General features: G+C 37.7%; 1 protein-coding gene across 2 annotated transcripts; it reads left to right on the top strand.

Annotated features, from left to right (window-relative positions):
* Positions 1 to 9,582: 9,582 nt before the first annotated feature.
* On the top strand, positions 9,583 to 25,630 carry kcnc1b (potassium voltage-gated channel, Shaw-related subfamily, member 1b). 2 transcript variants are annotated; one of them, XM_026238696.1, is made up of 4 exons: positions 9,583 to 10,807; positions 18,404 to 19,337; positions 20,606 to 20,782; positions 24,522 to 25,630. In XM_026238696.1, the coding sequence occupies exons 1-4, from the start codon at positions 10,241 to 10,243 to the stop codon at positions 24,629 to 24,631; spliced, it is 1,788 nt and encodes a 595-aa protein (XP_026094481.1). In that variant the 5' UTR covers positions 9,583 to 10,240; the 3' UTR covers positions 24,632 to 25,630. The 2 variants fall into 2 exon arrangements, with proteins under 2 accessions (XP_026094481.1, XP_026094480.1); XM_026238695.1 differs by lacking the exon at positions 24,522 to 25,630 and adding an exon at positions 22,236 to 22,708 and having other exon boundaries at positions 9,586 to 10,807.
* Positions 25,631 to 26,289: the final 659 nt, after the last annotated feature.

The following is a 26,289-nucleotide window of genomic DNA, read 5'->3' as shown; positions in this document are numbered from 1 at the left end:
CTCAATAAATCAGTCCAGTCTGAATGACTCGTTCACGAAAACGGATAGAATCCGAGTCAGCAACTAACTGAGAGTGTTTACATTAACATTTTGACTTTGATTATGTTTAATAAAACGAAAAGTCTTAATGTAAGTCACGGAATTGTTATTTTCGTCGGTTAAAGTTCACGGTTAACTAAAAAACCAATCGGCAGACCTATTTTGTATTACACTGATTTCACTTCTCATACAAGTGACCTGACATTCTCGTGGCATTTTTTATGTGCTTAACATAAAAACACGTTAACCCCAAAATTTTAAATATCATGCTAGCCAAATTGATTAATTGTTAGAATAAGTTGATTTTTTTTTAATTGCTATTGTCCATGTAAATGCACTCACTTGAACCGGAAAACATCTGAAGATTAGCTTGAACTGAAAAATTGTGCAAATAGTATTTAGGTTTTAAATAACTTTGATTTGGTAAATAATGGACACTTTAAAATAAGCACACTTATTAAAGCTGCAGCAGGGAACTTTTGACGCTCTAGCGGTTAATAAACAGAACTGCTTGCGTCTTGCGGAAGAACGTCGTAGCCGGAGCTACTTCTCTGTGTTTATGTCTATGAAGAATCACAAAGGTACTGGGTTATTCCGCCGCGGTACCCCTGAAGCAATCTAAAATAGTCCGAATATAAACACTTATTATAGATGTACCCTAGTGATTCAGGACAAGCTAAAAACAAGGTTTGGAAAATGGATTCATGGTGTACTCGCTTATTATGTTCATTTTTCTACATTTTGAACACAAACAAAGTTACGGACCGCAGCTCTGATTGGTTGTTTTTTACGGGAGCGGATGACTTTCTGCAAATGGCAATAGGACCACTGGGAGGAGCCAGAGGAGCTTGATTTTTTTCACAGATTATCTGTCTCATATTCTACTGTCAGGACATAATGACAGGTTTAACAAATATGTAAAAAATATATTTTTTACAAAAGTTCCATACTGCAGCTTTAATAAGATGCAATTTATAAATCGCAAACTGTGACATAAGCGCATAAACACGTGATTACTTACATACGTAAAAGAATAGCTGAATCGATCTTTTGAACCGGTTGTTTGAAACGAACTGTTCAAAAGAACCGATTCGCTAGAATGAGTCGGACTAAGCATCACTAAGGCACAGAGGCTGGTGGGCGGTGATGATTTGCTCATCGTCTATTGGTGGTTGGTTTGTAAGAGGGTTTGGATAAGTCAACCGGTTTATATACCTCCCAAACATTTGTTTCTGTGAAGCGAGAGGTGTTTCTAGAGAGAGAAGTTGAAGACACTTACAGTATTGCAAAGATAGTGTGTCCATTGGTGATATTTAAGACAACTGTATAATCTCAAAAATACACTCTCAAAAAATAAAAATAAAAACCTGAGACTGTGTAATGCTGAACAACCAAACGTTTTATTAACATAAATTATTATGTACATTAGTATTTACACTAACAAAAAATACTCTGCCACAAGGGAACAAATCTAAATAAATAAATATAATAACCCTTTTCTATTATAAACACTATTCACCCTCCAATACACTCACGTTTATGTTGACTGCAAGATTCCAGGTTAAGGTACAGGCTAATTGACATTCAGTTACTTGCTAACGTAGCATTCTATCATCCTGGGTAATACATACTATCACCAGTTAATACTATTTTCCTCAGTAGTACAATGCAATATGTAAAATGGCAATGCATTTCTTTATTTACATTTACATTTTCCAATAAATTTGTGCAACGTTTGGTGCAAAATGAAAATGAAAATTAAATTACATAATTTTCATTTGCCATTTCCTACACCAGTTTTAAAATGTAAAACTGTAAAATGTAAAATGAATATTAATTTTAACGCTTTATAAGTTGCAAAATGAAAATGAAAATGTATTACAGAAATGATTAGATATGTCTAACATGTTCAAGCAAAAACTGTGGCAAAATGATCATTTAAATTCTATTTTTCTTAAATGCATTAACGCTCACAGTCAAGACACTTACGATTGCATTTTCATTCAACATCCCGCAATAAATGTAGCAAAATTAAATATGCACATTGAAAATGCATTCCGAGCCGATCACGTGTCCGCCCCCTCACGCCACGTCAATCACTGCGTGAACAAGGCGGGGCTTACAGAAGGTCAGAGACTCAAGAAGAGGATTCAAGTGAGAGAACATGGACAAGACAGTTGGTCCGTGTACGTTTTGATCATTTCGGTTTATGGCTTCAATATTTCACTCGCACTTGTGGGCGGGGCTGAAGCGCTCCTTTCATCTGATTGGCCGAATCGCTCAACCTTCAGCTCGGTCTTGTCATTCTTTCAGGCAGAATAAGAGTCAGTGCGAGTGAAGCACTGTAATGTCTGAAACCACCGCTCACTGTTCATTAGCATAATATTTGAATCAGATGTAGCTGGGCACTGCACCTGCAAATTATTTCTAGGTTGTAGTATTGTATGAATATTGTCCCACTGATAAATACAGTGCAAATAGTTCTCCCTCTCTGGATAAAAGTGAAGTGGAAATAAAAATCAATAATAGACTGAACAGTTCCATGTCTGTAACATTTACCTCATCTTTTAAGTTATAAGGCACTAGTTATGTGTGTGTGACATTAATAAATAATTGTAAAAAATAATATAGTTAAATTTCTAAATAAAAATAGAAAAATTAGCTCTATGCTATGTGCTCATGCTGCTCAGTGCTCCTGTAGCCTACCCCAGAGCGCCGGTAATGTAGACGGTAATGTTTTCTCTTGGTCCTGAATAAATGCGACTTATAGTCCAGTGCGACTTATATATGTTTTTTTTTCCTCGTCATGACGTATTTTTGGACTGATGCAACTTATACCGAAAAATACAGTTAACATTATTATTATTATTTATTATGAGAGTAATTGACACAGAGTAGAACTTTAATGTTTCACCCAATTCAGCTCAGATCTTCAGACTCATCCGACTCGTGTTGCTTGTATAACTGGCCAGACTTACCTTCCCAAAAAATCCTATTTAATTTTATTTCATAAATGTAACTATATTTATTTCCACTTCACTGTTATCCAAAGAGACAGAACTATTTGCACTGTTTTTATCAGTGGGACAATATTTATACAATACTATAACCTAGAAATAATTTAATTTAACTGGCCAGACTTACCTTCCCCAAAAAATCTTATTTAATTTTATTTCATAAATTTAACTATATTTATTTCCACTTCACTGTTATCCAAGGAGACAGAACTATTTGCACTGTATTTATCAGTGGGACAATATTCATACAATACTACAACCTAGAAATAATTTGCAGGTCTCAGCAGCACGAATTATGTGCCCAGCTACATCAGATTCAAATATTATGCTAATGAACAGTGAGCGGTGGTTTCAGACATTACAGTGCTTCACTCGCACTGACTCTTATAGAGCATCACAGTCCCGCCGACAGCTGGTGCCGGAAGTAAAAATTCAATGCAATTTCTGCATTGACATTTGGGGTATAAGCCATAAAAACGTAACCATACATGGTAAACTTAAAACCAGCTACGGCTGTACTAAGCGATAGTATATGCTCATATAAACGTAAAAGGATCATGGGGCACTAACCTTGTTTTGATATAAATGCTTTTTATTCGCGATGTCTTAGCTAAGTACTTCATTACCCACAATCCTGAACAATCCCACAATCCCACAGTGTTGCATCTGATTGGTGGAGCCATAGACAGTAGGTGGAGCTCGTGTAACCGTCTGGTTAAACCCCGCCAAGGTCCGTCAAGACTGAAGATCATTAATAAAAAAATAAAATAAAACAAAAACCTGTATTGCGTTTTTGCACGGTAGACTTATCAGTGCAATCATGATCTCCATGGCTGCCATGAGAGTTTTGCAGGGAGGTTTGTAACTTAGCTAGGCTACTGTAGCCTTCATATGGTATGAGTCATAGCAAGCATTTTATAATGCCACTGTCAAAACAATATTTAGCGTAGGCATACCTTTTTGTGCATTTACTGAACATTTGTGTAATGGCAACGACATGTGTTGACGACGGTGTTTGCAGTCAGGTACAAAGCACTGCACCATGTTGCTGATTTTATTGTTAACCACTTTCACACACGCACACAATAATATATAAAATACACGATGATAAATATAAAAATCAATACCTATATAAAACTATTTATTTACACGATTGTACATTCACTACATTCACTATATAAAATATAATTCACTGGAGGAAAAAGTTTGCGCACGAACTGATTCAAATGATTTGCGATCCCCAAACTGACTCAAATGATTTGCGAACCCGCTTTGAACTCCTGAACTGACTCAAATGATTCGCTAACCCGCTCCGAACTCCCGAACTGATTCAAATGATTTGCTATCCCCAAACTGACTCAAATGATTCGCGAACTCGCTTTGAACTCCTGAACTGACTCAAATGATTCGCGAACCCGCTACGAACTCCCGAACTGATTCAAATGATTAGCAAACCCGCTACGAACTCCCGAACTGACTCAAATGATTCGCAAACACGCTCCGAACTCTCGAATTGATTCAAATGATTCACGAACCTGCTCCGAACTCTCGAACAAAAAAAAGGTCCCCAGGATGTCCCCTAAATGGCCTCTGTGAACGTCCCCCAGACGTCAGGGTCCGCTTGACGTGGAGCGGACGTTCGCAAAGACGTCCCCCGGACATTCACAGGACGTTCACAGGATGTGCAGCGGCCATTCGGGACATTTAGGGGACTTTTGCTTTAAATCCTCTAAATGTCATTTTATTGTACTTTTAAGCTAATCAAAGACAACAGACACGCTGTATGAAGCAAAATACATTTATTTTAATTGAACAATCTTAAAGTTGCAGGGCTATTTTCGTGTGTGTGTGTGTGTGTTTTGGTGGATGGTGTGTCCGCGTGTCTCTGGTTGTCAGCTGTTGTTAGTCGACGGCATTTCTTCCCATTGACTCCTAACCTAAAACAACAAAATGAACATATTCAGTAGTGTTATGACTTTATATGTCAAGGACTATCGTTTATCCACTGACAAAAGATTTGTAAAGACCGAAATTTAGCGGACAATAATGTATGCCTTTTTGCTGCATATAGGCGTCTCAGTGTATATTTTGTAAATTAAATATTTAAGTTCAATATCTGCCAATATTATATACATTTAATCATTTCAGCTTTACAAGCTAACTTTAGCTTAGAAAGTGTTCTCATAGCCTAAGGTCAGCAGCCGCGCTGGACAACTTCAGAAAAGGTTTAAAAAGGTAAACTTCATCAAATGTAAGCATTAGGAGATAAACAGTAGTTACGGTAGCTATAAATGTCTAATAATATAAAAGAATAAATACCTTTTCGACCAAACAAAAGCGTAAACTCAAGGTCGTGTCTGAGGAAATCACCGGATGACCGTTAACTGTCACCAGAGCCATGTCACTAGCGGCTGAGCGTTACCATGGATACATGCCGCATGCCCTAAAGTGACGTGCTCATTTGATCGACAGCTGCTTGGATCCTATCTCCAGTGTGGCTATATTACTTTTTATTAGAGCTCCATGTAGTATAGCAGTCTCAAATGCAATAACTAAAATAATTTATTTCCTAAATAACTTTTCTTGTCAGCTTACCAACAGTTTATACAATACAAGTTTATTTATATAGCACAAATAAACAGTTTAATACTTAAATTAATATAATTAATTTATTTGTCTTACCTGTGTTATTTTTCACTTTATTTTCTTCATGTTTTCCTTGGCATTCACTCTATAACAGTCTAGTAGAGCTCCTGGGATGCAAACACATTTTCTTCATTCATGCATAAAGCTAATTGTAGCTTTGTTCAATTATATTATTGAAAGGCATCATGATTTGGATGTTTAAATCATGAAAACAGACTCCTGATTTCATGCCATTTTTCATTACAGAAGTTACTCCTGTTTTCTTTTTCCAGAAATGAAAATTATTAATTTAACATTAACTTTATTTTACAATGTATTCAAATCTATATAGTAAAACAAATGATAATATCAATCTGCAAATCAAAACAATTTTTTTTAATTTATTTTGCAATCTGTTATTATTACAGTTTTTTTTTTAGGATTTTGTTTTAGGCAAAAATACCCTTTAAAATTCAATATGAGTTTATATTAGTTTGATTTCGTCAACTATCTTCTCTTCTGCGAATCATCTCAAATGATTCACGATCCCGCTCCGAACTCCCAAACTGACTCAAATGATTCGCGATCCCCAAACTGACTCAATTGATTCGCGATCCCGCTACGAACTCCCGAACTGATTCAAATGATTCGCGATCCCGCTAAGAACTCCCGAACAGATTCAAATGATTCGCGAATCCGCTTTGAACTCACGAACTGATTCAAATGATTCGCGATCCCGCTCCGAACTCCCAAACTGATTCAAATGATTCGCGATCCCGCTCCGAACTTCCAAACTGACTCAAATGATTCGCGATCCCCAAACTGACTCCAATGATTCGCGAACCCGCTTTGAACTCACGAACTGATTCAAATGATTCGCGATCCCGCTCCAAACTCCCAAACTGACTCAAATGATTCGCGATCCCGCTCCAAACTCTCAAACTGACTCAAATGATTCGCGAACCCGCTACGAATTCCCGAAGTGACTCAAATGATTCGCGAACCCGCTACGAACTCCCAAAAAGATTCAAATGATTCGCGAACCCGCTTTGAACTCACGAACTGATTCAAATGATTCGCGATCCCGCTCCGAACTCCCAAACTGACTCAAATGATTCGCGATCCCACTCCAAACTCTCAAACTGACTCAAATGATTCGCGAACCCGCTCCGAACTCCTGAACTTACTCAAATGATTTGCGATCCCGCTCCGAACTCCCAAACTGGTTCAAATGATTCACGCTCCATAATCCGAACTCCCAAAATGACTCAAATGATTTGCAAACCCGCTTTGAACTCCCAATCTGACTCAAATGAATCACGCTCTGAACTCCCGAACTGACTCAAATGAATCACGCTCTGAACTCCCGAACTGACTCAAATGATTCACAATCTGAAGTTCCAATCCAAATCAAATGACACCGCCAGCGCTACTATTGGCTTAGTTCTCTAATTTCATAACATTTACTGATTTTAAGGTACGAAAAGTATGTTGTTAACAAATAAAATATAAATATTTCCATTCCGAACTGCTTTCCACATCGAAACATCCACGAACATAACCAGGTGAGCAGATCACTCTCTCACTATTTGATTGCTCTAGTCTTTATCCACTCATCATCCACCAATCAGAACACACAAGAACTCTTCTAAAGCTCTTGCAGCAGTTCAACACTGGTTTTCTCTGAGGTGGTCGGATCACATCAGATTGTGGTTAATCTTGCAGATCATGACTTATATCTACTCTTCCTCTCCCTGCAGTTTGGTAATATAAAGATTTCCTCCTTTGAACTCCCACCTCTTCTGTGAGTTTTATTGTTCTGGGTCTGAATTTGGGCTCCTGGGGTCTCAAAAAAGAAACATTTTCAATCTCCAAGGTGAACGTTATGACAACACACTCTTCGAAAAAAGGATTCATTGGGGTTCTATATAGAACCATAGGGTTCCTTACTCAACTCCAAAGAACCTTTTATGCTAAAAAGGTTATATAATGACAAGAATTAATTTTGTGATAATTGGTATGCTAAAAGCACGTTCTGGGTGCACGGAGAGGTGGCGGTACGCTCAAGAGTTATATTTGGAAGTGGCGGTACTGAGTACCGGTGCGTACCGGCCCACTTAAAGCACTGGTCACACTCATTCAGTGGCCTCGTTTTGTTTCGACAACTTACAGCCTTACCCTGATTCATTTTACTATGTTAATAAATCATTAGCTCATGCATGAACATAATTTGTTGGGATGAAGACGACAACTCCCATGATTCAACACTCAGTCAAGTCATCATCAAACTATGCCTTTGTTTATTTGTTTATTTTTAATTCGTGCCCTCTAGATATTGAGCCTAATAGTATAGTCTTAATATGGTCTTAATATTTTGTTAGCAGGGTGAAAGTGACTATTAAAAGGACAATGTAAATATTGAGAATTATAAAGATGGAACCCTGAACAGGACATTTTCTAAACAGGCACTGCCTTCTTTGTAATGTTAAATAATTATTGAATTAAAGTTATCATGTTTTTCTTTATTTGTTAATGTTATGGTTTTTTTTATGTATCTATGTATTTATTAAAATAAAATAAAAAATCTAATATTACTTGATATTTGGTGTACCAATAAGATTACAAACACTTGGCTTCCACCTATAGGCAGATATAAGCATTGCAGGCTCTCACTGCTCAGAAATGCCAGTACAAGCAGCATACAAAAAAAAAGAAATAAATAAATAAAAACTTTCCAAACCCAAAGATTTGTATAATTAACCGTTAGTCAATTTAGATCTACAGTATATCAACATCTAGAAATCGGTTTTAAAGAAATTTCTAAAATTCGAGGGCTGGCATATCTTGTCCCCAACAGCTTAAAGCTTCTCTAATAAAAAAATAAAAGTTGAATTCTGAGTTGCCCATAAGGCACATTGAGATTGCATGACTTCTCTGATAGTTCATGTATCATTTCCCTTTCACAGGTCTGCGGTTGGGAGTCAGCACACGAATGTCCCCAAAGAAATACAACAGATCATCACCTCTTTAGTCCACCCTCCACGTGTACACGGTCACACACACCTCCCAGGCAAATGTGCTCTGATTTTAGTCTTGTACCTTCTCCTCATCACCACATTGTCCTTTAAAAACGGACCCGGAGCAGTTCACAAGCTGAGCTCCAGCATGCACAAGGTTACCTGCTGCTCAGAAAAATAGGACACATTTATTCCTTAAAATTAACTAGCGTCTCCTGTTATGTTACTAGTTATTTTTTAACTACTATAAGGTAACTAGTATATTTTTTAATTCATTAAATACTAGTAATACTACTTTTTTCTGGCATGGAATAAAAAAATATACAAAATATACAATATTTCTCTTTTATATTTCAGAAGTCTGAATTTTTTTTTTGTCTCCGTATATAAGGTCATGATTTCAATAAGAAAGTCTTATTGAAATATATATAAAAATATATAAAAATCTAAATTGTATCATAAAAAGTTTTTTATTTTTGTTTTATTTATTTTTGTATTATGAGGTGGAAATAAGTTTCCACAATGTGTGCAGTGAAAAGCAACTATTTAATGGATATGGAACCCTTTGGTTCAAATATTAACTTTCCACTTCAGATTAATGGTTCTGTTTCAAGTCTAGTACTAGTATTTACTTAATAATAACTATTCCGCTTTCCAGCATACTACTTATTAGATAGTACATCTTTATTCTAGTACATTAGCACACAATTTTAGTCCTAGATTAGTACATTAGTTAACTTAGGACATTTAGAGTAGCTATTTACGTATATTCTTAGGCTAATTACAGTAATCAGGTCGTTTGAATAGTTGCTGAATATAAGATGTTATTTTGTTGAAGGACAAAGAATGCATTGTATAGTGATTATTCAGGAGCCTACTAGTAGCGCTATTCTTGTTCGTTTTAAGGACTACATGCTAAAACGGCTTGCCATGTATTGTGTCTTCCACTCCGAGAACAGGTTGCGTTTTTGTTTACCCGTATAAACACATTTTAGATTGAGCTCTGGTATTGTGAATGAAAGACCCTCCCTTGTTGCTGCGATGCCTGTTTCTTCAGACCGTCATCACAAGCGATCTGCTTCAATGGGACTTCGGGCTATTCAAAGCACCATCGATTGTGCCTAACCTTTTTGAAGGTCATTAGAACTGGAGGCAAGATCTGCTGCTGTTTTATCTGTTCGTTTCTCCTTTTTTTTCCAAAGGAAGCTGTAGCACAAAGGGGACACTGGAGTTATGAAGGCTCGACGGATGACTGGCGCTGTCCGTTCAGCACCACCTTGCGCCCAATGACACCGTAAAACACTCCTGACTCCTTCAAACCTGAGCCTGGGGGTTATGATATTGGGTTATTGGAGGGAAAACGCGTTCGCATCTGTCCTTAGAAGCCATTCAAGTGTGTGAAGGGTTTTGGATATCTATTGTTGGCATGGACACTTTGAGACGCACCTGGCACGATCGAAAACACATTTGAGTTTTTTGAACATGGGTCCCAGCGTTATGATGACGGTCCATGGGTTGGAGATATGACTAGAGAGGTACGCGATGGGCCAAGGTGACGACAAGGATCGCATCGTGATCAATGTCGGAGGAATCAAGCACCAGACCTACCGCAGCACCCTGCGCACCCTTCCCGGCACTCGACTCTCCTGGCTGGCGGAGCCCGACGCGCCTAATAACTTCGATTATGATGCGAATATCGGGGAGTTTTTCTTCGATCGTCACCCGGGCGTTTTCGCCCACATTCTTAACTATTACCGCACGGGCAAGCTGCATTGCCCGGCGGACGTGTGCGGACCTTTGTATGAGGAGGAGCTGGCGTTTTGGGGGATCGACGAGACGGACGTGGAACCATGTTGTTGGATGACCTACCGGCAGCATCGAGAGGCGGAGGAGGCTTTGGACAGTTTCGCCGGGGTTGCTCTTGAACTCGGGCATGAGGACCCGGAGCCTGAGGGGGTGGCTGAGGCGGCCGAGGGGGATGAGGGTGTTGAGATGACCCGGAGACTGGCGCAAGGCGACTCGCCAGATAACAGGTCCGGGCGCTGGAGCAGATGGCAGAAGAAGACGTGGGCACTCTTTGAGGACCCGTATTCCTCAAAATACGCACGGGTGAGTTCATTGAGAAATGCTGTTATCTGTTTTCTGAAAAAGCTATGGTCTGCTTGGAATCCAGCGTGAAAAAATATCCCAAACCTCTTTAAAACAAGCTTACAGACAAGCAGACCAGCTTAGGTATAGTCCAATGCAGTTTTCAGACCAAATATTGTCAAAAGATCCTAATAATCCCATCGGTGACTCGATGATTTTGATTTCTCATTTGAGAAATCAGTGATTAATACAACCATGTCAGCTGGGTCTTTCCAGAAAAGTGTGTCTTTTCCATTTTGAAGAGATTATTTTTGTTAAATTTTTGTTCAATTTTTAAGTAAATTTAAGTAAATATTTGTAAGATTTTAAACATCATGTCAAAGAAAAATGACTTAGTGAAGCTAAATGTAATAACTTTATTATATAGTTGAATATACAGTAGCAAATGCCTGTTGATAATTTAGTTTATAATTAATTTAGCAATTACTTGCAATTTCTAGAAATAGAATTTAATGATTTTATACACACACAGACAAATGGTAAATTTGAAAATATGTACATAGAATAAATACAAAATACTATATATGTATTATAAACTCTATTTTGAAATTAATAAATATGTGAAATATGTTCATTTATTAATTGGAATAGGATAAAAACAAATCTTCATAGAGAAATGAAAAGGAAAATTAATTAATTTATAAAATAAATTATTATTATTATTGTGGTGATTGTGGAAAGAAAAATGCCTATTGTAAGTCATTGTTTACTCACATAATTTTTATTTATTTATTTATTTTGTTTATTTGGTGTAATGACCCAATAGTAGACATATGGAGAGATACAGATAGTCTTAGTGACTACATGTCATGCCACAACTCTGGGTGACCTTGAAATAATACCCACCTTCTCTTTAGTGCAATTAAAGAAGGCATGAAATGGAGCCATAAATTGTCATGCATTGCCATAATTTTATGGTATAAAATAACTCAAGTCTTTATCACAGTGCACATTAGTTTTTTCATCTCCTCTGCCTGATGATCAAGCGACTGCAATTTGCTGACTGACTAGGGGCTGAAAATAAAGACTGCTCACATCCTTGCTTGTCCATACAGTTCATGTTTTGTTCAGGAGCACGCTGCCACTGACTGGAGCTTGGCTGTTTTGATATGTGACAAGTAGACACCTCACCCCTAGAGACAAGCACACACACAGATGCACATACACACAACCTCAATGCACGCAAACACTAAAGATGCACTTGCATAAAGTATTTAAGGGCACTTGTACTTTAAAAGACACAACCCTCCTGAGATTTTATGGGCATTTCATTAGCTCATTTCAAATGTCAGCTCTTTGCCCTCACTGCTGTCCCATAATTGCTCTCAGCAGGAACCCTATAAGCTCTTAATCGGAGATGAACGCCATCCCAGTATTTCATGAGTTTTGGCAGCCAGGTTAAAACAGGTCAGCTCTACTGACTCTAGCCCACCGCTTTGGCACTGACAGAGCAGGAGATGGATGTCCTCCAAAATCTAAGAGAGCAGATTGTAGAAGAAACTTAGATATACAATGGTGGCCAAAAGTTTTGAATAATTAGGATTTTAAATGTTGTTGAAGGAACTCTATTATGCTGACCAAGGCTGCATTTCTGTGATCAAACCTACAGTAATATTGTGAAATATAATTATAATTTCAAACAACTGTTTTCTATTTTAATGTATTTAAAAATGTAATTTATTCTTGTGATGGAACACCTGATATTTCAGCAGCATTACTTCAGTCTTCAGTGTCACATGATCCTTTAGAAATCATTTTAATATGCTGATTTGCTGCTCAATTGTTATTGGTACTGAGTTATTAATAATGGTTATTATTCTTATTATTATCAATAAAAAATTATAATTTTGTGGAAATCATGTGTTTTTCAGGATTCTGTGATGAATAGAAACATCACTGAACTGCATTTATTAGAAATTACCTTATTTTATACATAACATTATAAACGTCTTTGCTGTCATTTCTGATTGATTGAATCCTGAATAAAAGTAAAAGTATCTTTTCTTTTCTTTTCTTTTCTCATACCTATCTATACCCCAAATTTCTGAATCGTTGTACATCACAGTTTCCATTAAACATTAAGCTGTTTTCAAAACATTAAGTTTTCAGCATTGATAAAAATAATAAATGTTTCTTGAGCATTTGAAGACTGCCTGATGATAAGCCTTACTCTCTCACATGAATAAATTACATTTTAAAAATATATTCAAATAGAAAACAGTTATTTTAAAATGCAATAATATTTTACAATTTTACCGTTGTTAAGTTTATTTTTTTTTTTAAATAAACACAGCCTTGGTGACCCTAAGAGAGGTCTTTAAAAAAACGGAAACATTTAGGCCACCAATGTACAATGTAGAAAGAGTTTCATGTAGGTTTTGAATCAGATGACGTGTCTAAACAAGTAAAAGTGTAGGTGAGACTGGTTTTCTAGAAGGAAATGTATTATTCATTTGGCTGTGGGCTGCTGTGCCAGGAACCAGGCTGTCCAACACTGTCTGCCGTAGCAGAGAGCTGCTGGAGTCAAGGAAAAGTGTCCCGGCTTCTGGCAGCTCCACAAAGAAACATGAACCATGCTGCCTGATAGCAAAACAAGCAGTCCACTTATGGACATTTGTGACTTAGATAATCTGCATGATTCGTTTTTTTACATAGTCTGAGTAATCGCGGATGCGTGATGGGAAAGTTGGGTTTCTGCATCAAATATGCAGTTCTGTCAAAGGTGCTGGGTTATTTTTACCACGTTTTCTAAATGCAGCACCTCTCTGCTTCTCAAGTTGAAGCGGTTGGAAAAAATATGCAATTTTCAGATGAATGAACTGGGATGTTGAAGTCATGGCTAGACTCCATGTGCAGAGGTGGTGCGTACAACCTGCACTGTCTTGTATGTGTCGTTTCTACAGTAGATTTTCTGAGTCAATTCAATTGTTGAGTTATTTTTAGGTCGCCTCCATAAGGAAGGAATTATAATCTTAATTACATTAGAACTTGACAACTCAGTTGCCAGCTGTAATCACAGACCACATCTTTCTTTATCTCTAGCTAAACTAAAAGCTCAAAAGCTTGGGGGGGAATGCATTTTGTATAGATAAAAAATAAACTTAGAATCAAGGGCAAGAATGCTTAAGTATCTGTCAATGTTTTAAATTAAATAAATGCATATATTTCTGAAAATTTAAGAAACTATATTCTAATGTGGTTAACTCTTCTTTTGGAGATTTGAATACATTTAGTAATTTTAACTTGTTTTCTGTGTTTCTATGCACTAAAACAGATAGATAGATCTGCTGCATGAGCTAAAAGCTGCAAACTTGGAAAATATAACAGGAAATAGGATCATTTGGAGTGGGGTGTCCTGTGGTTTTATGATGTTTGCTAGTTTGTACTTTGCATTACAAACAACAGATGCCACTCTGTGGTTGATAATGTGTCCTGTCGTTCTCCTACAGTAATTCCTGTGAGGGTGTGAATGTTACAAAACTGTTCAAGAACATGTCCAGATCATATTTGACCCCAAAATCAAAAATGAGAAATAAGAAATTATATATTTAACACAATTAAGTCTACCATTAAGCCTTAACCATTACATTACAATTATTATTATTAATTTACATTACACATTTTCTTTTACATTAACATGAACTTCTTTACACACACACACACACACACACACACACACACACACACACACACACACACACACTTATATAGATATATATTTATTTTATTTTATTATAGTTAATCTACCCATTTTATATTGATGTAATGCAGTTCTTAAAATTAGATATAATTAATTACATAAAATTAATTATGTTAAATATGTGGATTAAATAGGAAGGCATTTATACACCGTGTTAGTAATTGTTATGATGCTTTATGTTGATTAAAATAAAGGAAATTATTTTATTACGGTATTTTTATGAAAAAAAATTAATAAATGTAATTTTCTTTTAGAATTCATTTTTTATTTAGATAAATATATTTGTTTGTTTGGTGTAAAATGTGGCCTGGACATAACTTTCTGAGATTTAAGCAAAAACCAACCAGAATTATTCTTTTTAGGGGAACCATGAGCTAATTTTTGGTCGTGTTGTCTGTTATGCAGTAAAAGTAGATGCTCTTTTTTGGTGTAAATAGGTCAGGCCTATTCTAAAACCCTGTTCAGAACCCAGAACATAAAAGCCAACTGCACTGTCATAAATATATGCAAACAGGAAGTGAACAGACAAGGCCTATGTCTGCATGCATGTACTGTAGACTTGTCCAAACTCATCCTCACAGCAATCCTCACATTCATTAAATCTGCCCGGCTGGGAGGTGTGTGAGTGTGTTTAATGAGAACATCTCATATCTCAGCAGCATCAGCATCACATCAGTTCTTAAACAAACACACACTTGCATGCAGAATGAATCAGCGTTGGGTCGCCCACCAACTAATACTGTTACCAGCACTTTAACTGAGTTTACACATTCCCAGCACTGCAGCTTTCACGTTTCTTTCAAGGGCTGAAAAATGTAAATGGGCTCTTTAACTCCGACTAAATGGCTGCTAATGATGACGCTTAAGATAAATAAAGACAAGGAATGGATTGTCGTTTCAAGTCATCAGTGTGTGATGGGAAGGCAGAGGGGGAGAAACGGATCGTGTTGTGTCCCCTGAGATCAAGAGGATCAATGGGAGAGGGAGGATAAAACGTTCTCGTGGATCACACTTTTGCCCTCTGGGATTTGCAATGTCATGTGAATGTGCTTTCGCCCTCAGTTTGAGGAGAGCAAAAGTGATTCAGCAGTTTAATGTCTTTACAATTACAGTTATTTTGAATGAATAACACATAATGAGTGGGCCGCTAGCTTCTGTGAGGGAGAAAAAAAGCAGTGGTGATGGTGTAATCCTACCTTGATGAATTATAACCTACTTTTTTTTACCGCCCCAGTCCATTCACTTACCGCCCAGTGCATATTTGATACAAAATTGGAAAGCACATGTGAAAACAGCAAGTTCCAGGTACAATGGCACGCATCTATAAAAAGATAACCATTCACTCTTGAGTGTTTGCGGAGACAGGTTTGTGAAACACAAAAACGATCCTCTTTGTTGATAATCTGTAGAAGAAATCCTAGCATAGTAGTATTGTTTATCCTTTTATTTTTGGTTGTAATAAGACATCTTTGTTGAGAAGTGTAGTATTGCCATGCTAATTCATTCCTTATGCTGTACGTCATCTTCCGAGGATCATTAGGATATCAAGTATCCCGCTTCCGTCTTTGAATGAATCAGAGCATAATTACTCTGGAGCTGTAGGAAATGATGTCAGCACGATGAGCTGTAATGTAAAACTGAATTTTTTTTCTATTTTACACTTGTAAGAGCCTTCTAAAAACAAATTGGGCCCTGTTAACAACATCTACATGAGGAAATTCAAATATTTGCAATTTAAATCTCTCTTGAATATTTTAATTTTAATATTTATTTTAAGACATGGATTCTTTTTGATCTTTCAGATGCTTTTTGCTGCCAAATAGAGTTCCTTCAATTGCATAACTCAACAGAGTTTTCTACAGGTTAAAGTTATCTTAATAAGTGGTGAAAAGCCGTTATTTATGTGCATTTTTGTGTGTCTGTGCTCGTAGGCTTCTTCAGACAAAATGTTTCTCCTCCCCACAAACACAGGAAACGAGGCACATCTAGGGAATAGTGTCTGTTTGACTAAGCACTGGCTGACCCAGATATAATCCGCCAGTGGAAGAAGAATTTATGTGAAAGAAAGAACCGCAGAACTGAGAGGTGTTGCTAGCCGTCAGAACCAGAGGCAGATCAGGGCAGAGAAGGTGTATTAATGCTTTGAAACATCATGAAAACATGGTATATGGACAAAAAAAACATTGTTATTTGATACTAGTTTACATATTGTAAATGCATATAGTTGTGTGAATGAAAATAATTGGTTATTGTTCATTTATGATACAATGACATTTGGTCATGAGTCGGCGGCGTGAGTTGTCTGTAAACGTTTGAATGAATCGTTTACAAGAGTGCTAATTCTGGAATTGTAGATTTTTGTCATTGAAAATAGGTCAAAAACTGTACGTTTTGTTTAGAAATGAGCATATTTGGTAGTGTTGTTTGAAAATGCATTGTTTATATTCAGAGTTTAGTGATGGATAATGAAGTTCCAAGCATTAAACTTTGGCTTGTGACTCGAGTATGATACATCAAATCATGTGGACTGTTAAGAAGAGGGGTGCTTTTACTCTTCTAAGTGATCTGACCCACTATTTTTGCCCGGTGGAAGATAAAATACAGTAGGTGAGAAAATCCCATATACTTACATTAAATGGAGCAACCAACACTTGATTAGCAGCTGCCCAGAAAACCCTAGTATTGTAGTGGCAACTTCTAAACAGGCAAGCACGAATCAACAAACACATTTTATTCAGAAAATGGAAAAATATTAGGATTATTAAATTCCAAAGATGCATTGAATTTTCATTTTTTCCATGTTGAATGCATTTCCCCACACCTATTATATATGTGCAGAATCTGCTGATGGATGATTTGTCATTAAGATTCACAGCCTTAACTTAATATTTTATTTCAGCTGAATAATCAATTCATATATAATGGATGGAACTTTTCTCAGTTGCAAGAAGATCCCATAGTAGGGAAAACATGGCCAACTTTCACTTATGTAATTCCACCACTAGCCAGTATTACATCATCCTGTGCTGGGGCTCCCCTACTGAAATCCATTTCCATCTGTCTATGCTTGTCGTTCTATCTTACAGTAAGCTGTAGTGTAAGTGGTGCAAGCCTCCTCCATCTTCTTTCAAAACACTTGAGGGACCATCTCACCAAATGTGCATGTGATAACCTTGCCAGAGGCTGACCACGAGTCCCTGGTGAAGGGAACTGTTTAAATTTATCCCAAAGTGGTGGAGGGCAGATATATTGGTGTCTTACTCTAATTCTATGCTGTCCTTGAGAGTGTACAGTGACATTGAGTTTCAGCAGCTACTGTACTTCTGTTAAGCCCCCCGTTTGTTGACGTTGCACTTTTCAGAGGGTGACGTTATCCAAGTGTACTTCCTCTGAAATCTGCTGAATTGGGCGTTTATGAGCAATTATAAGCGTTTTCATGAGCTTGTAAGTGGAATTTCTTTTTCTGCTCTGAAATTGGGAAAACCTATTCATAGCTGAACTGTGTGTTACAGCTGTTTCGCAAGGAATTCTGTCATGTTGTTCCTGGACAACACAAAAGCAGGATTTTGAAGAATTGTAATGATCGCTCTTTGCTTGAGGCAGTTACAATGAATAGGGAATGTTGGATTTAAAAACACCATAAAAGTACTGAAGTATCAAGTCTTCTGAAGTCATACGAAAGCTATCAGTTTAGACCAGAGGTATCCTCCAAAAATTTCCCCGTTGTGTTCCACAGAAGAAAGAACATTATACAAGTTTGGAAGACATTAGGGTGAATAAATATTTAAAGAATTATATTTTTTGGATGACTATTTCATTAAGGTCTTACATAACGTCTCTCTCTTTTTTTTCCACAGTGGATAGCATTTGCATCTTTGTTCTTCATTTTGGTGTCCATTACCACATTCTGTTTGGAGACTCATGAGGCCTTTAATCCCATCATCAACCACACAGAGATTTACAAGGTTGGCAATGAAACACGGGAGCGTGTTATTTCTGAGACGGAGACCATGGTGCAGTTAACCTACGTTGAGGGTGTTTGTGTCGTGTGGTTCACTTTTGAGTTTCTGATCCGAGTGACTACCTGTCCAAACAAATTAAAATTTGTCAGAAATACCCTCAACATCATTGACTTTGTGGCCATCCTCCCCTTCTACCTGGAGGTAGGGCTGAGTGGACTCTCATCCAAAGCAGCAAAAGACGTGTTGGGTTTCCTCCGTGTGGTGCGATTTGTTCGGATTCTCCGTATCTTCAAGTTAACGCGACACTTTGTGGGTTTGCGGGTACTAGGGCACACGCTCCGTGCCAGTACTAATGAATTTATCCTTCTCATCATTTTCCTTGCACTCGGAGTCTTAATCTTTGCCACTATGATCTACTATGCCGAACGTTTTGGAAGAAACCTCAACGATCCTGATGCCAGTAATGACACACACTTCAAGAACATCCCCATTGGCTTCTGGTGGGCTGTAGTAACAATGACAACCCTCGGTTATGGTGATATGTACCCTCAGACGACGTCTGGCATGCTGGTGGGTGCACTGTGTGCACTGGCAGGTGTGCTGACGATTGCCATGCCTGTACCTGTAATCGTGAACAACTTTGGCATGTACTACTCCCTAGCCATGGCGAAACAAAAACTACCAAAGAAAAAAAATAAGCATATCCCACGAGCACCTCAACTGGGGTCTCCCAATTACTGCAAGTCAGCTATTAACTCCCCGCGACCCAGCACACACAGTGACACATGCCCCCTGGCACAGGAAGAGGTTTCCGAGATGAGATACCAAGGTAGGAGCCAATATTTTAGAATCTATAAATTTATCTCAGTGTGACTGGAATGTTAACCTTAAAGGAGTCATATCATAAAATTGTTTTCTCAAAGGTTCACTAATTTTTATTTTATTTTACCGTCTTTCTGACCGTATAAGAAAGCAGCTCATTCTTTGCTTCTATACCTTTAAGACTTAGAAACAATCTCTTTAGTATGTCCTTATTACTTTACCGCAGTTGGATGAGTCAGTTTACTGCACACTGATGAGTAATATTTAAAACAGTGTTTCAATCGATTGACTTTTTGGACAAGGGGACAGAGTCTTTTGGTTCTGAAACGACAGTATATTCACATAAAAAACTTTTATTTGAAAAGATCATGAGTTTTTTTATCGTTTGGCTAATTTGTTAGCTTAGCATGTTGATCTGCTGAGCTTTGGATGTTTATCTAGAATCAACTGAACTTGAGTTGGCTGCATCTGAATTATGAATCTACTGGCAGGTTTAATTTTACACTGGAAACTTTAAAAGTGCTAATAGTTTCAGTGAAATCTTTCTATTTATCTCAGTCGTTTGGCTCTCACGGAAGCTTACTACTACTCTAAGCTTCCACAGGCATCTAAATTAAAGATAGTCCAACCTAGCAATTAAGGGTAACTACACACTAGAGTTTATACTATGTCAGAGAAATTGAGAATATTTTGATTTAAAAGGGCATGGTATGTATTAACGATGTAGGGGTAATGGGTTTATAAAACTGACTTTAAGTTGTGTGACCAAAAGTAAACTTTTTTTTTGGATTTTCACATTTTCAGAGAGTCTAGTTGTCCAGTTCAACCTTCCAAATTGTTGTGTTTTCATTTGGGAAACAGCCTAATGCAGAAATGCAGTATAATTGACAATACACATTGAATTTCCTACATAGGCTAGGGTTATTTATTCTTGTTCCTGGAGACCTAGTGTTTCACAGAGTTCAGGTCCAACCCATCTTCAACAAACCTACCTAATGTTTAAGTAATCAAAAGGTTAGCTGGTTGAAGGACAGTGGATCTCCAGGAGCAGAGTTGAGTATCCATGATGTTTTTCAGTGTTTGAAATTATTATTAGTATTTATTGAATTTGGCTTGGTGTACAATCATGCATTGTTGGAAAAAGCTTCTATCTTTCTTGCAGAAAGTGCGGTTTGGCTTTCAGGATGTATGACAGCATTGATAGCCTGAAATAAATCCCGCATGTCACCTTGCATCAATCTTTAATATGTCATCTCTTTTTGCCTGTGACTGGAGATTTTAAAGTGAACGGAGAGGCGTCAAAAGCTGCCCTGGCCAATGAGGATTGTCCTCACATCGACCAGACGGTGTCACCCGAGGAAGTCTTCAGGCCTGTGGACCGCGAGAGACCCTGCTTCCTGCTCACGTCCGGAGGAGAACGAGCCAATCACACGGGGGGGAGGGTCAGGAAGGGTACGTAACCAGCCAATCACTGCTAGCCATTATAGCACTGCCAGTGCTGTGTCTGAAAATGGAGCAACTGTCAATCAAAGATGCTCTTTCGGTGCAAAACAACCGACTGTCACTCAGCCTTCTTTCTTGCAGTCTGATAGCTCCTCAGGTCTGCCGTTACTCTAAGGTTAACAGGAAAAGCTGCAATAGAAATGACAAATTCAATTGAGCTGTCAACTGGCCTCTTTTCGTTTATAGCTCAGTCTATTTACAAGATCTCTGAGAAGAACACTCAGTGCCAGTTTTTTCCAAATGTATTCATGCGAACGCAGTACGCATAACAGTATGCATTTCAGGCAGATTCAGTGGACCATTATGTAAGGGTCCAATTTTTAATGAAAAAGTAAATTAATGTTTATGAAAAAAAACAAAACAAAAAAACTATGGTTTTATAAAGTAAATGAAATAAACAAGCTCCAGGTTAATGCCTAGCAGTATGCTTTTTTGCATGCAGATTCACAATGGTGGGCAGTCCTGGTGTTAATGAATCTCACAAGACATGCAGCATGGGATATGGGGCATGTGGTCACATGACAAGAACTCAGCCAGACAGAAGCGCTCAGTTGAACATTAAAAGCAAACATGCAGGTGCCATTAGCCATGACACCCTTCTGAAAACACCAGCTTCCTAGCATGAATAACCATGCTTATCCAGGCTCATTAGATGCTGGTCCAACTGATGGGCCAAGCATGGTCTTCCTAGTGATGCTGGATGGCCAAAGAAGACTTGCTTGTAAAGCTGGTTGAGTAGTTTTCTAGGGACACTTCTACCAGTATGCATAACACAACCAACAATTCTGGTCTCTTCAAAAAGATAGTCAACATAAGAGTACTCTAGGGAATCAAACTCTTTCCTTAATGTTTGCAATAAAGATAACACCTCAAGCAACACTTTAGGATAGTGAAGTGTTAGACAAAGCACTAGATATAAGTGAAATACTTCTGTTACTTGTTAGCCCCATATTCAACAGAACTAGCATCATCTGGTAGCTAAAGAGCTACAGTTCCAGTAAACAGGGTATACATGTATGGTTGTTTCTTGTTGGGCTGATGTGTGTGGCTGAGTTCTTTGGCGTCTCTCTGAACCTGTGTTGTGCTGTATAGCACTGTAAAAGCACCCCATGCATGCTGTAGACAGTTTAAAGCATAAAACGCATGGAGGATGATGCAGTTGACTTGCCAATCAATCATTGTCAACTGGCTAATCATGAGCATAACAAGTACATAACAGGGCAACACTAACCAAAACTAATCTGTGCGCAAACACACCACATACAGTACACACACCTCAGCTATCTGTCCACATAGCTACTTCAAGAACCATATTTGTTCAGAAGCAAACCATGGCAGAGAGTCTTTGTTTAGAGTTGAAGGCTGTGGTTTTACTGAAAGCCCTTTTTCTCTTCAAATGAAGGTTATGAAAAGCCATGGAGCCATAGCAGCATGTCTGGAGGCGTGGCCTCAGTGTCGACCCTGCCCTGCAGCCCACCCTGTCTCATGCAGCAGGTCCACTCTCCCATCCCATCCATCCTGTAGCATGGACAACAAAACTAATCAATCAGAGATCCTCGCTCTGCAGTGCTGCGCTGAGTCACCTGCTCACACTGTGTACCATCCATCTCTCATTAAAGTCTTCTTCATTTGAACTCCACTTCATTCTTCTTGCTTTTCCTCTTATTACCCTCTCCTTCTTATTTTCTTTCCGAATCATAATTCTTTTCCTATTCATCATCCTTCTTCTTTTCTGTCCTTTCTCCCACTTTTCATCTTCCTATTCCTTGCCCTTGTTCTTTTCTCTTCCTCTACCTCTTTTACTGTTTGCTCCTCACCTACTTCTTCCTTTTCAATTCCTATTTCTTCATCTCCCAGTTTCTCCTTCCACTTCATCCTCTCTTCTCTTATGTTTTTATTGCTTCTTCCACCCTTCTCGTTCCTCTTACTCCCCTTTTCCTCTTCTATTGTCTTGTCTGTTTTGTCTTTTCCTCTTTCTCTGCCCTTCTCCATCCTCTTCCTCACATTTTCTTATCTTCCTTTTCCTCTGACCTTTCTCCTCTCTTCTCTTCCATCTCTTTTCCCTTATCATTCTTCTCGTGTCTGTACTTGTATTTTTAGACATTTCTGCACTTTCATTCTTCCCCTTCTCTCTTCTTCATAACTCCTTCTTTTTTCCCAAACCCTGAGTGTTTTAAGCTGTGGGTTTCAATAGGTGCTATTGGACACCATTTAAAAGGAAAAAAGATGATACAATGGCTATTTCATTTATGATGACAAATTTAGTTTGAAGTGACACTAAACAATCATGATTCTAGAAATGCACGTCACCAACATAGAAACTTGACTGAAGAAACCTCATCTGCATTTGCATGCCTTGCATGGGAAACTATCTGAGAAAACAATGTAAGTTCATGGAAAATATGTAAGAAAAATTTGTTTTTTCATCCAAAGCTTCTTTAAATATATCTGATGCAGAGTATGATATTATTTACGATGACATACAAATATGTAGCAATTGTTTTTTGAATTTTCGCAGACATTTTTTGCCTTTCCCCAAACTACGATCTCTGGTGTTTTTTTAAACACTCTGTATCTATTAGTAGCAGCGACTGAGTCGACCATTCGACTTCTTGACAAACAAATGGAGATGCAAATATTGAACAAAATGCACTTTAACTTTTTTCTCAAACAGAACAGGCAAATTTAACTAGCAGAATTTCAATTACAATACCAGCTATTATATAAATATGGTTTTATTTTCACAAAAACCCATATTTTTCATAAATTCCATTTCAAATGTGATTTATCTGGAATACATACTTGTGTATATCACATTTTTAAACATGTGACACTGTAGCAAATCATACCGAAAATATACAATATAGATGTATCGTGCAGTTGACAGAAAAAGAAGTCTTAAAATAAGAAAGAAATCGGTGTACTTTTGGGATTACTTGGGGAGAGGTAAATGCATGCACTTTTATGCACAAAAACACAAATGCGAATGACAAAACTGTACATATGAACCTTGCATGAAATAAATTTTGTATCCAATCTGTATTTAGACTCTGGTTTTCTTTGACAGAACATCTGTACACGACTCCCCCGGTTGCTTGGCAATAGGCTGTGCCTGTATTGTGATGTCTCTTTGATCTTTCACCCCATATTTATCACTGAGCTGTTTTTCCAAGCAGCTATTTTTGGACTTTATGGTCTGTATTAAAAAAAATTGCAATTATGCATCAGTGTTACTAGCTCATAATTCAATCCTGGTAAAAGGATGCACAATCACACTTGGATCTTGAAAGGTTGAAAAGGTCAAAGAGAGAGCGTGTGACCTCCCGGTAAAGCAAGGGGGATTGAAACAGCAGAGCCAAGGCAGAACTAGCGGTGATTGTGCCCTGTTTCGCACACCACAAGGTAGCATGCCACTGCGTGCACGAACAATCACAGCATGATGAGATAATCATATTAACAATAACCTGTAAACTTACACTGGATCTGAATGAATGCAGCATGGGAGAATGCATGGTAAACACCTGCTTGACACAGATCACCCTGTTTGCTTGCACGGTTCAAGGGACGATTATCCCGCCAGCCTTCTCCATCAGCCCCCCTCCCCCATGTTTCTGTGCTGTTCGTTTGGTGTATTAATATGGTTTTCCTTGTTGTTTGTTGTTGTTGTTTTCTCTTCGTGTTTTTTTAGAGACCCAGCGCGGCAACCGAAGCAGACAACCAACAGAGTCAGTGTGTGTAATGAACCATGGTTTACCAACCACTATGTGTGTCACCCATAAAGCCAAATCCCCCACCTGATAGTACCGTATTTAGAGCATGTGCTGTGCGTTTGTTGTTGATTAGTACTTCTCTATGAGTTGTGACTGAGAATCAATTCAGCGTAGATGTAGCACAGTAATTAAGAGAAGCAGTAGTTGTTCAGCAGCCGTATGTAGCGCTGTTTCATTCGTGGTTTATTGTGCTATCGTTTTGTGTGAAGTGCCTGTTGTTTTTCCGTTCGTGAGTGTCAGTGTTGTACATTGTGCTTGTGAGTGCTGGTGTTGTGAAAACATGACCTTTCTTTTATCTCGTTGAAGTGTTTGTTTTAGGTTGTTTAAATGTTGTAAAAATGTTACAAAAGTCACTTGTCACATTTCAATGAAAAAAAAAAAAATTCCACATGCTCTGTGATCATGTTTGAATAGGGAGAAAAAAATTAGCGATTGTTTTCCCATATTTGGCACTATTGTAGGTACCATGTAGAAAATGCCTTTTGCACTGTTTGCACCATTCACTTTTACATTCCTCTCACAAATGACAGTTTTATACATTTTGTAGCTCACATGTTTGGCTGGTGACTTTTGCGATGCACCGCGTACTACTCAGACGTAACTAATCAGGCTCCGCCCACAATGAAATCTCATTGGTTCAAAATTTTACTTATTTTAAATATTTATATTGGACGTTTAATTTACATTGAATATGTTCTGATTGACTATGATCCAGCATAAAAATATGTAGTCGCTGAAAATTTTATGTGTCGCGTCTGGTTGGAATGCGGTGCTTGACTTGAAGGTAAAATACCAAGGCTTGTTAGCGCATTATTGGGACCAAACTCAGATTTTTTGAAGAAATGGCAATACCATCATTGAGTTTGATGAGGGAAATGTTTGATAAATGCTTAGGTTGCATTTGATACTTCAGTCTGAATATACAAACTATTTTAAACTCCACATATTACTGCAGTTTTCGTAGACACCATCACAAGTGACTATCCTGCTCAGAACAACACCATAACTCTTACAGGGTTTATGAAGGGAAAAAAACGAAAAGAACTGATACTGTGTCTTAAGTTAGTTTCGACATTTATTTTTCATTGTTGTGAAAATGTGAAGTAAACCCAATTCTTTGGGACCAAACTAGCGCACTGCCAGTTGTATCATGGGAAATGCCCATGTTGGGTCACTTCCATACAATATGCTGGACTGTTCAAAGACCCAACCACATCAGAGCACAAACATCAGTATGTAATAAAACTATATATCAATAAACCTCCAATGGTTCACAGCCTTTATGACTGCATAGTTTTTGGACACAGTAGACTTTCTAGCAAAAGGTTGCATCCCAAATGTTTGTGCTGTTTTGTGAGATGTTCCTTGTGTTTTTCAGCACATTGCAGTGCATAGTATGGATAGTTATCTAAAACCAAGTGGTGTTTTCATTGGTGGTTTGAGTTGACATATTGTTAAGGCAATTTTGTGTCTTTTTCTGAAGAAAGAATAAATTAAAAAAAAGCAATGAAAACAAAATAGTGATAATAAAAAGCACTAACACAGATTCTGTGTGTTTTGTGGGTTTTTCAACCTTAGTTTTAAGGCAGTGCATATACAAAAATAGTAGTAGTTGCATGAACATACATATCTGACTAATTAAATGCAAAAAATAATGATAAAACAAAATAAAATGTTAACACAGTA

This window comes from Carassius auratus, chromosome 50, assembly GCF_003368295.1.
Source record: "Carassius auratus strain Wakin chromosome 50, ASM336829v1, whole genome shotgun sequence".
In the NCBI taxonomy this organism is placed as follows: Eukaryota; Metazoa; Chordata; class Actinopteri; order Cypriniformes; family Cyprinidae; genus Carassius; species Carassius auratus.
This window is presented reverse-complemented; position numbering and strand designations above follow the sequence as displayed.

Bases quoted from the DNA above. Each gene is read 5' to 3' on its own strand.
- kcnc1b (XM_026238695.1), top strand. From the start codon at position 10,241: ATGGGCCAAGGTGACGACAAGGATCGCATCGTGATCAATGTCGGAGGA. The intron at 19,338-20,605 runs GTAGGAGCCAAT...CTGTGACTGGAG, and splicing joins TTCCGAGATGAGATACCAAG to ATTTTAAAGTGAACGGAGAG. The intron at 20,783-22,235 runs GTACGTAACCAG...CTTCAAATGAAG, and splicing joins GGGGGGGAGGGTCAGGAAGG to GTTATGAAAAGCCATGGAGC.